The 13,881-nt window shown below is 38.0% G+C and overlaps 1 protein-coding gene across 1 annotated transcript; it reads left to right on the forward strand.

Moving 5' to 3' along the window:
- The first annotated feature begins 1,258 nt into the window (after positions 1–1,258).
- On the forward strand, positions 1,259–13,602 carry mpzl3 (myelin protein zero-like 3). The gene is made up of 6 exons (XM_042413155.1): positions 1,259–1,529; positions 4,910–5,076; positions 10,262–10,475; positions 11,527–11,683; positions 12,549–12,618; positions 12,890–13,602. The coding sequence occupies exons 1-6, from the start codon at positions 1,460–1,462 to the stop codon at positions 12,968–12,970; spliced, it is 759 nt and encodes a 252-aa protein (XP_042269089.1). The 5' UTR covers positions 1,259–1,459; the 3' UTR covers positions 12,971–13,602.
- Positions 13,603–13,881: the final 279 nt, after the last annotated feature.

A 13,881-nucleotide genomic window follows, 5' to 3' on the forward strand; every position in this document is an offset into this window, starting at 1 on the left:
ATTTTTTCTCCATAGGCCATGCTGGTAAAGATGTGTATCAACAGGAGTCTCACATTCATGATCATTGTTACCCACTGTTACTGTAAAATGCAAAAATAAACATAATATAATATTCTGCAAAAAAGCATTAATAGCTTCATTTTTATTAACAAGACTAAATCATTCAGCTGGGTGAACTGACTTCAGGAATACCCCAACAGCCCTGAAGCTTAGTGAACCCAACAGACTTTTTGACTTGTCAAAATTAATAATTAATGGCTCTGCTGTATTCAAGTGTCCCAGTACGACAGTGTGGCAGTGAGCCAGCATACACAATACCAGAACCCTAAAACTAAAGCAGCTAAATGGAATTTAGCCATCATTCATTTTAATATTTATTTTTCCTACTGTGACATGTCAGAAAGGCCTGTAGTGAAGTAACATGTATAGTTTCTGGCTGCAGCAGAAACACTGTTTACATACTCACTAACTAACGAACTAACTAAATGATCATTAACATTAACATTATTTTCAGTAATACTTTAATACATCCATATGGAAAAGCTAGTATTTTACATTAGTGCAAACTTATTATTATTGTTATATTATCATTAATTGAACATTGCATATACTGTTTACTCCTGGTCAACATTTTGTACATTTCATTTCAAATTTAAACCTGCAGCAGTTCTTCTCACTTAGAATATTTGACATATATTTTTTTTTATTGTAAACCCTAAATTGCTTTTTTTTTTAATATATTATTTAGGATTACATAATTTGTGTATATTTTTGACTGTTATGCACCACAACAAGGCAAATTCCTTGTACGTACAAACCCACTTGGCAATAAACCTGGTTCTGATTTACTTTATTCTAAAAAGAACAACTCTTATAACATAATATTGTTATTTCAAGAGCCTGCTAAAATGAGCATAATCAGTTCTTGTACATAAATACTAATTTGTGCCTCTTGAAGATACATTATAATATTCCTCCAGTAAATGGCTGGCTGTAATGTAAAAGTTACAAATCGACTCATTTGTGATCACTGACAAAGGCAAATCTACTTTAGTCTTATGGAATCCTAGTATAACCTTTTTATGGAGGGATATTAATGTTAATGTGACGGTAGGTTAATACAGTGATATGCTCTCCGTCCATTCAGTTTTCCACTATAAAGAAACTGCTGTCATTCAGTCATTACGTAGCCTTTTAACTCTGAAATATGGTGGTAGGATATATCACAGCTTTCAAGTCCCGACAGGGTGTTTTCACTTCTTAGGTATATGCTGCTTTTTCCCAGCAATCCACCAGCTGCACTTCCTGATACACCTGTTTGTCAGGTAGGACAGTGTGCAGCGCAACGGAGAGTCTGAGTCATGACAAAATAGACTATGGACGGAATTTTACCGAAGCTTTGACGTAATTGGGACTTTTTTTGTATCGTCACGCGAGTGAAACCGTTTTCACATCTAAAATGCGTCGACTGCGCCACAGGATTACCGCTCTGAATGTTGTTTTGCTGCTGTATTTGATCGGTTGTTTCGGTGAGTAAACAGGCCAGAGCTCTGCTGTCATTTCGCTGATTCAACACCACTCTCAACTCCGAGAAACTTGTCAGCGTCTGTAGCTTATTGTTGCTTCTGTAGGCTCGTGCTGCCTGTTATTATTTCTCCAAAATCATGTTGAAATCCTGTGTAGGTAGGCTGTAGTTTATTTATTTATTATTAAACCACTAATAGTAGGTTAACTCACTAATAGTACAGCACGTTTCATTTTCATGGCCACCGCAGGCCTACTGGGGAAAATGTCTGTAGGCCTGCACACTATCAAAAGTCATTATAGGACTACTGTCTTTTCATTTAGCTGCTCAATGAAAGACATGTGCTTGGGAAACACATAGGACTAAAAACTAGTGCATTTTAAGTGGACAGCAAATATAGACCTCCCATGAGAATATAGCACAACTATGCAGATAAAGTGATCCAGTCACAGTGAATTCACCATCTACGTCAGACACACTTCAAGTCCTAGAATATGCAGGTTCATTAAAGACGTAATTTATGTTGTGGGGATTAAGTGGAATTAGAAGTTAAGGTGGCTTCCTCTGTGGATACAGGAACAGCCCGTGATAATGACAGGCTGGTGTAAAAACCAGGCTTGGAGGGATTCTGACAACTGGTATGCACTGAGTTAAGAGCACTGTCTTTTTGCCAAGAACATTTCAAACATGGCTCTGAACTGCGGGCAGTTGTTTCCCTCTCTCTGAAAGCATCTGACCTTTTATTGAGGGAATAGAAATGAGAGATACATAGAAGCTACTGTGTGTTGTTGACTTAGAAAGAAACACAGGCCACATGAGAGTGTAGGAGAAGATTCGTGTCATCACAGTTTGTCTTAATTTGATTTTGTCCTTTGTCAGGCAGGATGTTGACATACAAATGTAGTTTTTCCTGCCAGGGTCACATCAGGACTTTTCGGAAACTATTACAATATGATGTTGTCAACATCCTGACTTTTAATTTTTTTCCCCTCTATCTACTGAATTAAATGTCCAGACATCTTGTTGTTCATGAAATCAGGTGTCAACATCACCACTGAAGAGCTGCCAATTTTCCTACCCTGCCTCTAATTACTAGACAGTCAGCATCTATCATGTCTTCAAGTTCAAGAGCAGCTCAGGCTGCTTGATTTCTACTTTTATGAAGATATCTTTGTTCATGTTGCTGATGCGCTCAGCCTGGGGTCTTTGTAGATGAATCGGGCAGATCACATGATATCTCTTACACTCTTTTGTGTAAGATAAACTAAGTCCTTATCACGGCTGTTGGGGTCTCTGATGGGATCCAGTGGTGTCAGTCTGAGATTGTATATGTTGATCACAGCGATTTGTTTTGCTCTCGCTTCCTCCTGGGAGAAAAGGCAGTTTGAGGGCTTTGCTTTGAAATGGATAAGGTTTTTTTTTCCATCTATGCCAAAAAAGCAGTAAAAAGCAGTTTTTCATGCTAAGTTGACCTTTAAAGCCACTTTTATTTTTAGCTGCACTGGAATTGTGGCTCAAGGCATGGCAATGTGAGTTGGTCAGTCCACCAATTTGTTCAAGACTGAAATATCTCAACTGCTATTTGTTAAATTGCTATGAAATTAGGTACAAACATTCATGATCCCCTGAGGATGAAGCCTACTGACTTTGGTGATTCCCTGATTTTTCCTTTGGTCTCCAACATGAGGTTGACATTTTTGGTTTTAGAGTGAAACATCTTTACAACTATTAGATGGATTGTCATAAAATTTGCTACGGATATTCAAAGGCCCTCAAGATAAATTCTAATGACTCAAATGATTCTCTGTCCTTTACTGCAGCACCACCAGCAGGTGAAAGTTTTCACCTATTCAGTGAAATAGCTTGACATCTATTGTACTGGATGGATTGTCGTGAAATTTGTTACAGACATTTATGGTTCCTTGAGGATTGAGCCTACTGACATTGATGATTCCCTGACGTTTTACCTAGTGTCACCACAGGGTAGACATCTTGGTTTTGGGTGAAATATCTTCACAATACAGCTGCAACAATTAGTCAATTAATCGTTTAGTTGCTCAAAAGAAAATCAATAACCAACTATTTTGATAAAAGATTCATTGTTTAAGTACTTTTTCAAGCAAAAATACCAAACATTCAGTGGTTCTGGGTTCTCAAGTGTGACAATTTACTGCTTTTCTTGGTATGTAAATTGAATAATTTGTGGTTTTGGCCTTGTGCTCTAGTATATTGTGATGGGCATCTTTTCTAATTATTTATAGACCAAATGATTGGTCAATTAATTGAGAAAATAACTGAGAAAATCAATAATAAAATAATCATTAGTTGCAGCCATACTTGACAACTATTAGATGGGTTACTGTGAAGTTATATATTGAAGGTCCCTAGAAGATAAATTCTAATGACTTTGGTGATACAATGACTTTTCATCAAGCATCATCATCAGGTCAAAATTACAATTTGCTCAATAATGACAAATACCTGCAAAACTAACGACATTCCCATCAGCCTCAGCTATACTTTATATGAAGTGCTAATTAGCAAATTAGCAAATGTTAGCATCCTTGCATGCTAAACTAAGATGGTGGACCTGGTAAATATTACATTTAGCATTTAGCTCACAGCACTGCTGTGCCTGAGCAAAGCCTCACAGAGCCACTGACATATGCTCAACTGAACCCAGTGATCATGAATTAGAGGGAAAGAAGCATGAATTTATTGTTGTTTGTGAACATTGTGTTAGACCAGTGGTCCTGGCATGCTGTGCCTCTACATCTCTCTTCAGCTGCTAAGGAAATCTACTGAACCGAACAGTTATTAAACAGTTTATTAATGAGTTAGTTTGAGCAAATATTTTCTGGATATGGCAGCTCCCTCTCTAAAGTAGCTGTCAGTATTCAGGGCTTAATTATCATTTATTGTGGACGCTTCTTTGGCTGGCCTCCTTTGGCAGCTTGAATGAAGTGAAAGCAGTCAAAAAAAGAGAGCGGCACAGGGATATGGCTTTATCTGTAGTTGAACACCTCTGACAGACAGATGTGTAGCAAGTCTGTCAAATACAACAAGAGAGGCTGGTGAGAAATTTCTATTAGAGTGTCACTCAGTTCAGTGTCTACCAAGAGGAGATTTGCTGTGCTGACACTCACATGCCACCACAGTGTGGGCACATTTACAGATGCTATCAGGCTTTTTATTTATTGTTTTGCTTACATTAAGTGAGTGATATTTTACTCACTTACTCCTCTCCCTCTCCTCATTTCACCTGAACACCTAAACATGTAAATGTGCTCATATCACATTTCTCCATTTCTTCTTTCATTCCTGTCCTCTGTGTCACTCCACCTTCACATTTTTTTTTACTCCTCTCTACCATTTCACCTCCAGCCCCTTCCCTAGTCTCCTCCATCACAGTGAATACTCCAGCAGAGCTCCATGCATCCAAAGGGGACACCGTCACGTTGTCCTGCACTTTCACTTCCACCAGTAGGCCGACCAGTATGATGACTGTGGACTGGTCTTACAGGCCCCAGAGTGGAGGACCACCACAGACAGTGAGTAACAGTTAAACTTAAACTGTATGTTTATAATGAAGCTGCAATTGCAGTCCATTCAGAATGTAAAGATACTCTCTTTGTACTCGTATTCGTGAGAAATTCACTTTTTCCAAGACAATTTTGGGGAAAAAAATTCTCTACAAAACACATGTATTGACTTGTTCTTGGATTTGATCTATTCACCTACACTTTAAAAGAACAAAGAATCAGACACTCTGCAGTGCACCAGCTGAATGTTGATACAAGTGTTTATATTAGGTAGATATGGATGGAGGGATGAATGCAATGCAACTGATAGTTATACTTTCTTTCACTGTTCAAGGAACCATCTATTTCTAAAAAAAGATTATTTGTAAAGACTATTTTTATAGGATTTCATTTCTATTATTTTTGTTTTGTTGTAATTTTTGTTATTCATGATGGTTTGGCAACAATTAATAACTATGTATTTCTGTGCATAAACAACCCATAATTACTACCGGGTCAAATTTGACCCATAACACAACAGACAAAACTTTTTTTATAGGCATTTAAAAAAAAGAAAAATGATCAAAATGTGTTTTATATTATTAGGTAGGCCATTGTAGAGGATGTAATGAAGCCTTGTTTTGATCAGAAAAAATTAAAAGTATATTTCACACATCTAAACTTGAAAACAGGTCAAATTTGTCCCTAACACAATAGGAAGGTTAACTTTATCTTTTTACAGATGGGGATTGTGGGTTTTTCTCTTTTAATTGGGTTACAATCCCAAATTATTCTCTCGCTATACTGGATTGCTTTATATATCAAAAAGAGCTGAAACGATTACCTGACGAATTGATTAGTCGATCGCCAGAAAATGTATCAATTATTTGTTTCAGTAATTTTTCAAACAAAAATTCACAGTCTTCAGCCTCACAGGTGTGCTGGCATTTGCTTGTTTTCTTAGCCCTCTATGATAGTAAACTGAATCTTTGGAATTTGGACTGTTGATCGGACAAAACAAGCAATTTGAAGATGTCACCTTCAGATCTGAGAATTAATTGATAATGAAAACAGTTGTCAGTCTTGGTCCTAATCAAGTTTAAATGATTTAATGTGTACGGAACTTAAGGCATCATTCAATTCTCAGAAAAAAGGTGCAAATATATGTCAAAATGTGTTCCTAGGTATGTTAGTATATTTTTGCACCCTGGTCCTGAGAAACATTTTCGTTCTACTGTATGTGTATTTTTATATGGATATGGTTGGAAAGACAAATAAAATAAGAAACTTGAAACCTCACACAGACTGTATTCGGTGTGCAGGTATGTGACTTCCATTGCTCACACTGTACAAACATGACTTGTTTGAATATGTGGTTGCTTTATTTGCGTTCTTCACCAGCTTGACTTCTGCTGATTTCTGATCCTGAATGTACACTTGCTGTGATCAAAATACTTTGTGCTTGTGCGCTTTATCAGCATCCATCTTGTACAAAATCACATTCCAGCCCACCCTCTGTGTCTTTCAGAGGCTTTCCCAGGAAACCCCGGCTGGTCAGCTACGTTAAGCTTCCTCTTTGGTGGTATCGTGGTCTTGTTCTAAATGCGATCCAATGTATCCATCCCAACCCATAACTGCACTCAGTCCTCTAACCCTGCACACTCAGGGTTCAGTTTCAGTGGCCAATCCACTAAAATCTACCACATAATTTAAGCACTTCCATTCGGACTTGAAGATAGCCATCAAATGTGGTTCTATATAATTGCATTTGGACCACTGGAATCCATAGTGTGGTAGTTGCAACTCTATATGCCATAATTTCCTATAGGAGCACTCAGAGTTAAGTGGAGCCTAATGTTTTGCGGCTCGGCTGATATGGAGTGCTGTTGGTTTAGTCATTTAGATGTAGTAATCTGGTCTCAAAGTGCACAGGGGGAGGAATGTTATATCGAGAGGGTGTTAGCTTGTGTATGCATGTGTGTCTCAGTCATCTCAGTCAGCAGATAGCATGGTTTTATTTCACAAAGCTGAAAAGGTATTAGTAAAAAGGTGTGCCATCTGCTACCCAAGGAAATGCCAGTGCCCATACTCCCTTCAACCCAGCCCAACTAGTTTGTTCTCTTTATCACAGATAAATAATGTGTGCCAGTCTCCTGATATGGTTTGTAGATTGAACCAAGTCTGGAAGTTTCTAATTTCTATTTCTATGCCTTCATTTACTTTCCATCCAATTTCATTAGCAGTTTTGGCTGGTTTATCGGTCTGTGTGTCCCTAGTCGTATATCACACTGGGAAAGACCATGAATAAGCATGCGAAAAGCTCTATCAGAAATATAGTTTTGCAGCCAAAGCTTTAGTGTCAATCTGAATTGCTGCAGTGCTTCACTGGCTTGCATAATAACCTCATTCCTGATGAGAATTCATTTTGTAGATTGGAGAAGAGAGGCTGAATGTTCAATCAAATATCAGTGCAAGCTGGTGGTAATTGGAGGATTTGGCAATTGAATTGTGCTGAATAATGCTCAAAATAAATCTATTATTATGATCTAAAACTTTAGACACTATTGTTAAGTTGGTCTTTAATAAGCCAGTCAGTGGAAGCTATTGTCAAAATTGTCGAATAGATTTGGAGCACAGGTGGCCCCAGTTGAAAACAATCCTTGGCAGTGCTGCTGTATCTCCTGAGTTTAAAAGCACCGTTGGGTCTAATGTTTGTTTTCAGACCAAGCAGACTATGCAGTCCCTGAATTCAAGCTGCTCTCTTGTAGGCTGAGCTCTGCCAAGTCCTCAAATGATCAGCCGAGGATGAATAACAGTGCAGGGAAATGACTAGGTTTATCTCTGCCATGCCTGCAATCAGGCTCACTAAAAAAATGCAGCTTATAGACACATGGCTGTAAAACCATAAAGCTGTGTCAGTGATTGTTCAGGTGACTCTGTGTTTGCATGGGATTTTTTTTTGCCTCAGTTTATTGGGATGACAAACAGTTATCCTTGTTGACACTGTACCTAGTCGGTAAATTTCTAGGTAGTATAATGATGCCTCTTAGCACTAGACATACATTTGTGCGTGATCTTGATTTAGGCGGCATCATTAGGTATAAAATATTGTCTTGGGACTGTTCTGACACACATTTCAGTTTTTCCATATCACATTTTTACACGTTGATCCTATGCATACTATATAACTTTGATTATGAAAACAGATTTTACACATTTTAAGTAAGAAAGACAGTGCTTATTTTTCTTCATATTTCAATATGCTGTACATTAAATTACATACACACTTAGCCTTTACATGATAAAGGGGATGTACCACTGGATGTGGCATTGGTAAAAAGATATGAGTGCCATCTCATTTTGTTTTAAAGCAGAAAGTGCAAAGCGCCTCTAGATTAAACGGTTTAAATGATTTCAAAGCTTTATCTGCTCATGTTTGTTACATTGCTCTCTATATAGTTACAATCTTCAGATAAAGAAACATGTGGCACATCCTCTGAGTCCATTAATAGTGTAGATTTGATCTTTATTGGCTCAAATAGTTTGTCCCTGATTTCTGGAACATTGAATTTGCAATGTGAAGAGAGTAGTCACAGTGTGACATCCTGTGGCTTTCCATGTGCTGCCTATGGTTGTGAATCAGGACAAACATTCACGACCCTCCACTTGTTATAATAAAGGTCCTGGAGTGAGAAGGGCATTATTATACTCAAAGCTGATGTCCTCTACTCACTAGGGAGGCTTTGTGCCTTTTTAGAACACTTTGGGTCAAACATGAGGCAGCTGCATGAACTGGCAGGATGCAAAAGCATCCATAGTGTTTTGAGAAGAAATCGATAGCTTCCCTCTGCTCTATTTTGACAGTACAGATGATGGACATGAGGATCTGATCTTATCCTGCAAATATTCTGAAAGCTTTAAGTTTTAATGCTCTTCATCTGACTCAACCAGCTCAAGACAAGAAGCAGTTGAAAAGAGTAATGTCTGCTCATAGTACTTAATTATGTACTAATTATATTCTGTAATCTTAATGTAAACTTTCCTTTTTTTGGTCATTTTTAAACCAATTTTAACCAAAGTTACTCCTTCAAGTTGATGTAGTTCAAAACCTTACTTGACTTGACTGCTCTTGACTCGACATTTCTCAAATCACAAATTAGCAGAAAATTCCACCTTTTCATTCTGCTGCACAAGTACTTACTGTTTTTGTGTTGAGCTCTGCAGCCCAGATTTTGCATTCGTTCATACCAGTATATAAACAAATACAATATACTGTTGTACGTGAACTTTTCTGCTTGTCTTTCTCTTCCTTTGCCACATGATCTTTCTTTCAGCTTTCACTAAGTTAAAATCTAATGTATAGAAAGTAAACAAAAGGTTAAACAATAACATAAGACAATGCAGCACACAAACAGAATCAAAGACCTATTGGTTCTCTATTGAGAACAGATGACAACAAATATATTTACACTCAACCTCTCCATCTCATCTTCACCTTCATCACTAATCACTTGTCATGTTCCTGTTTGGGTTTATATGTTTTTACCTTCAATTTGTTTACCTTTGAGTATCTGGTTACTAATTAGAGCCTCAGTAAACCTACCAAAACACAAACTCTACAGTCTTAGTTTACATATACTGTAGTATTTTCCACCCGCCTCCAACTGCACACACACACACTCTGGATGTCATGTTTTGGAGAGGTCTGGGTCAGCTTGTCGTGGGAGTAATGAAGGGATGTAGATTGTTGTTGAAAACACACTTATGTTAGACTAAAAAGTAAATTCAGTTTTTGTGACATCTGTAGTTAAAAAGTTCTCTTTCTGCATCATTCATGCACACATATGAATTATCCCTCGATCAGATTTGTGTTCATATTTCTTAGATGAGCACACAGCTCTCTTCACTCTGCTATTGACAATATTGCCAACAGAAAAAGTCCTAATACCATCTGTCCCACCACCTGTTGCTCAAGACACTTTCCCTTAAGCAAAAAAAAATTATAATTTAGATTTAGGAGTGATTAGTCTTATTATATGTTTTCTAAACAAGAGAGGATTTCTTTTCTGTTTGTGTTTTCTCCCAGCACTAATAGACCTAATTTAATATAACTTTACGCCCTTGCTCCGGGCATACTCCATTTGACCACACCCATTTATTTTAAACAAATAAAATTTCCTTTTTTGTTTTTTAACTCTCTCTCTTCTCTTTCCAGTTTTTCCACTTCTCCTCACGGGCGTTCCCTAGTCTTGAGGGTCAGTTTGCTGGTCGTATCCGGTGGAAGGGAATCCCTGCACGTGGGGAAGCCTCCATCTCTCTGATCAACGCCACGCTGAATGATAACGGGACCTACACATGCTCAGTCAGAAACCCTCCCGATGTCCACGGGTCCCCGACTTCACACACCGTACTCACTGTCACACCAAAGGGTAAGACATTCACACGTAAACCACTGTATTTCACTGTGTGCACAATCATTTGACTTCCCACCACCTCAATATGTGCACACTTGAACATATGTAGCATAACAGTTTTCAAATCCGGACTCTTTTGAGCTGAAAAGTATGTTCATCTTCTAAAACATCAGCGCTTGTCCTGATTTGACCCCAGGCGTCTGGATTTGGCTTGTCTCATAATAAACTGTATACTGTGGAAATGCAGAGTCAGAGGGAGGCTGAAACGAGGACTTTTAAATTCTGCTGCCAGCCACAGATTTTTTAGATAGGAGAATAATCCAAACATCTGTTTAGAGTTTGTGTAAGCCTGTCATGATGTTTACCGTATTGATTCATGTTTTAGCCTGCCTCTGCTGTCAGCAGAATATAGATGGTTAGAGGTAGGGATGTAGAGGAGGGTAACTCATCAGATCTCAGTTACCTAATTTTACACACTGACATAAATGTTTTTAACATAAATTTCTAGTAGTTGTACTAAAATGTGTTAAACTAATGTAATATGGATAGGAGATAGGAGTTCAAGTTTACTGTATCTTAATACAACACTGGCTGCAAAGACATGCTTTCTAAAAGCAATGTCTGTGCAAAAATTACTTGTGAAGATACACAGAATGAGGACTGTGAGTTTTGTCCCCCATGTCTACTGAAATTTGTTTTGGACAGGATCTATTTGCAGCTCAGTATGAACAGGAGGAATGATTGCTGCAAACACTGACTGTTGTAATGTACATAGGGAAACATAATTATTGTTTTAAGACAGACTTTGAGAGAGTTTTGTTTAATGGTTGTCATAGTTCCACCACTAAGTTGATGAGAAGTGATTATTTATTGCTAACGAGAGCAGAGTGATACTTGTGGAACTGCTGTATACAGTATATGTGCTGCGCATTGTGTGTCTTTGCAATATACTGTATGTTTGTGTAATAAATAATATAGTAAGTGAGGAACATATGACGTCATGTGTGTGTTTGGTCATAAAAAGCTTGTTAACATGTTTCTAATGACCTCACATCCTCCTCCTCAGCGCCCAGCATTCGCTTCTCTGATGTTGCGGTCCTTCTCGCTTTCATCCTCCTCCCCTCCGCTATCATCACCCTCATTCTGATTGGACGGATGCTCTGTCCCAAGAAACAGCACAGCCAATCGAAAGCCTACAGATCACCCATTGAGGTCACCGAGGGGTGAGTGGATTGATTCAACCAATCACTGAAGGAGGTCTCCTGGGGGTAATGCTAGTCGTTGTAGGCTTTGATGGTTATAGATGTGCTTCTGGCTTGCTAATTTGATGAAGGTTAAACAGGAATTTAAGTTTGAGTCAAAGGTTTGATTTTAGTAGCCTCTGCTTGTCATAGAAAGGTGCTATGAATCAGCACAGAGTCCTGCACAGAGTCTACAATTAGCTGATCTGCAGGCTGGTTTTATAGTGTAGCACTGTTACTCCTTGTGGTTTGAATGTGGCTGCAAGAGCTGATATTTGCTCTTTTTGTTGATATAATCCAGAAATATAAATGTTAAACAAGCCATTGCAGCTCTAATACATGTTTAACAGATGAATGAATTACAGTGACGGGATTATGTAAACAAGGATATAGCAGCAGCAACTCAAGTTCACTTCAGGCACTTCAGAAATTATAGTTGGCTTTTATTATTTAAAAAAAAAACCTTTGAGGTAAGATCTGCAGCATCACTTATGTATTTTCTCCTGCATTGTTCTCTTTACTTCCTGAAACCACAATGAGATGTTTACTGTAAACTGTGCTCCAGTGTCTCCATACGGCAGGAAACAGATGTGTGTGTGAAAACTTCAAATCCGGATGAGAATCAGTTTAAATCAGTGTACTCTTTAAACAGAGTAGAAGTTGTAAATCAGTAAAAATCCAACAAAGAGCCTTGTGGCTGAAATGACGTTTTCCTCATTTGGACCAGTGTTTGGAGTTTGTAAATGCAAAATGTGTCAAAATATAACAGGCAGGCTTTTTCATGGTGATTGTAAATATGATTATTGTGATTACTCACTATCTTTGCTGTCCATTCTGCATTTATCAGAGAGGAGTATGGCATCAATCCACCGGGGGCCAAAGAAAAGAGGGTCTCGTGCTGTGACCTATATCTGATGGTACAGTACAGAACATTTCATTATGCTACACTGTCTTCCAACCCATAAATAACTTAATGAGACATGTCTGCCAGATCTGTTTCACAATTTTAATTTTACATGCCCTCTATGTCTGACAACAGGACTTGAGGGTTTATAAAATATTGATTTTTCCAATGTAGTTGTTCTGTGTCTGGGTCTATATATATGTGTGTGTGTGTGTGTGTGTGTGTGTGTGTGTGTGTGTGTGTGTGTGTGTATTTTCATCTGACTGTCTTGTCTGTCTGCCCAGGACTCAGAGGATGAGGATGAGTACTACAACATAAAAAAGATGCCTCCTATAGATGAAGGCTATGCTGAGTCTCAGTGCTAGAGAACCCTGCTGGTTGGGAGATGTAACTGCAACATGCGGACCCGCTGGTGCCTTTTTTTTTTTTATGAGAAGTACTGAGCGGAAATCAGTGCTGGATTCTTCTTTTCCACAGTCACTCAATGGTGATGAAGTTTACTTTTTGTGGTGACCACTGTGGAATACACATGAAGAAGTGTATTTTTTTTTTTTTTACGTCTCTCCAGCATTATGAAATATGTCAATAAGGATTTGCCTTTCGTCTAGAATCTCTTAAATTCTCCAAGCCTTGTTAAAAACCAGTCAATTGTTTTGTTGTTTTTTTTAGTGAGCTATATAAAAGCAGATATCTAAACCCCTAAGGCTGTGGATAAGATATTTTCTGTTTATTCTGTCTGTAAAGGTCCACAGCTGATACTATTCTGTCAACTTACCCTGTACACGCAAACACAAACACACGGACGAGCACTATATCTACTTTATATCTTAAACATTCATCTATGTGTCACTTTAAAACTTCTTTTTGTGAAGGAGATGGATATGTTTTGTCTAATTTATTGCCTGAGCTGTTGATGTCTTTGTCGAGCTGTAGTGGAACATTTCTGTTTTATCTTTAATATTTGGACAGAAAATAAATGATTTGATTTTGAATGTCAGACGTGACCCCTTAATAGTATTTACACTGTACATAACACTGTATATACAGTATATTTGCTCTGTCTTCAGTCCTCTGTACGTTACTGTGCCATGTCATGATTTCAACATCAGCACCTCACTGCTCATTTTACTCTGGGGACGTCTGAGTTTGGATGTGGTCTTTCGTGGATGTAGTTATTTCATATGATATAACAGAATTGAGTTTTGGTTTTGGATGCGCAGCTTTCTTTTGCTGATTAATTTTTTAGCAACATTTTTGCCTAAATAAATTGTTAATG

Source organism: Thunnus maccoyii, chromosome 6 (genome assembly GCF_910596095.1).
Source record: "Thunnus maccoyii chromosome 6, fThuMac1.1, whole genome shotgun sequence".
NCBI lineage: Eukaryota > Metazoa > Chordata > Actinopteri > Scombriformes > Scombridae > Thunnus > Thunnus maccoyii.